The 669-nt window shown below is 50.7% G+C and overlaps 1 protein-coding gene across 1 annotated transcript in view; it reads left to right on the forward strand.

Moving 5' to 3' along the window:
- Window positions 1-4: 4 nt before the first annotated feature.
- The window catches only part of LOC107577206 (kelch-like protein 3), a gene marked incomplete at its 5' end in the record, with an annotated part of 4,470 nt that continues 3,805 nt past the window's right edge, over window positions 5-669 (forward strand). Inside the window, 2 exons of the mRNA XM_016263307.1 lie at window positions 5-50; window positions 136-655. Of these exons, the coding sequence (XP_016118793.1) occupies window positions 5-50; window positions 136-655 (566 nt within the window). The remainder of the gene's footprint in view (window positions 51-135; window positions 656-669) is intronic.

Here is a 669-nt window from a genome sequence, read left to right on the forward strand (position 1 = left end):
AAAACAGCAGAGCAGGGCAGAGTTCTGTGACATTGTGCTGCAGACCCAAGGTTTGACATAGTCCATCCTCTGCTCATTAATCAGTCTTTTTCCATCTTCTATTATGTTTACGGTACTTTCTCCACCCCTATCCAGGTGTGTCTGTGCCGGTGCACAGCTGTGTGTTGTCTGCCTTCAGTCCTTGGCTCTGTGGTGCTCTGTCAGCCATGCCATCACCCCGGAATGGACAGAGGAGACTGATTCAAGTCCAAGCTGTGGAGGCCTGTACGCTGCTCAGTCTGGTCAGCCTGCTGTACTCAGGTCAGTTGAACGAGGACAAAGAGGAAGTCCTATCAGCAGCCTGCAAACTAGGCATCGACATACCTCAGCAAGTAGCAAAGAGGCCAGCAACTGAGCGAAACACACAGATGGAGTGCATGAGAGAGGTGGCAGAGAGAGAGTGTCAAACTGAGACCGTCCCTTCTGAATGTCAAAACCCCAAAGAGACCATTGAAAGTGTTCATTTGATTGGCACGTCATCATGGAGGAGCGATCAGGGGCTCTGCACGTACACCGATGGCTCTGATATCACCCTGGCCACACTTCAAAACGTCCAGGTTAATCGAGAGAACATGCCTTCCTTTCAAGTCATGGATGTGGTCCCTGAAAGCGCTATGTATCCCACAGTGA

This window comes from Sinocyclocheilus grahami, unplaced genomic scaffold, assembly GCF_001515645.1.
Source record: "Sinocyclocheilus grahami isolate Dianchi unplaced genomic scaffold, SAMN03320097.WGS_v1.1 scaffold5403.1, whole genome shotgun sequence".
Classification (NCBI taxonomy): Eukaryota; Metazoa; Chordata; class Actinopteri; order Cypriniformes; family Cyprinidae; genus Sinocyclocheilus; species Sinocyclocheilus grahami.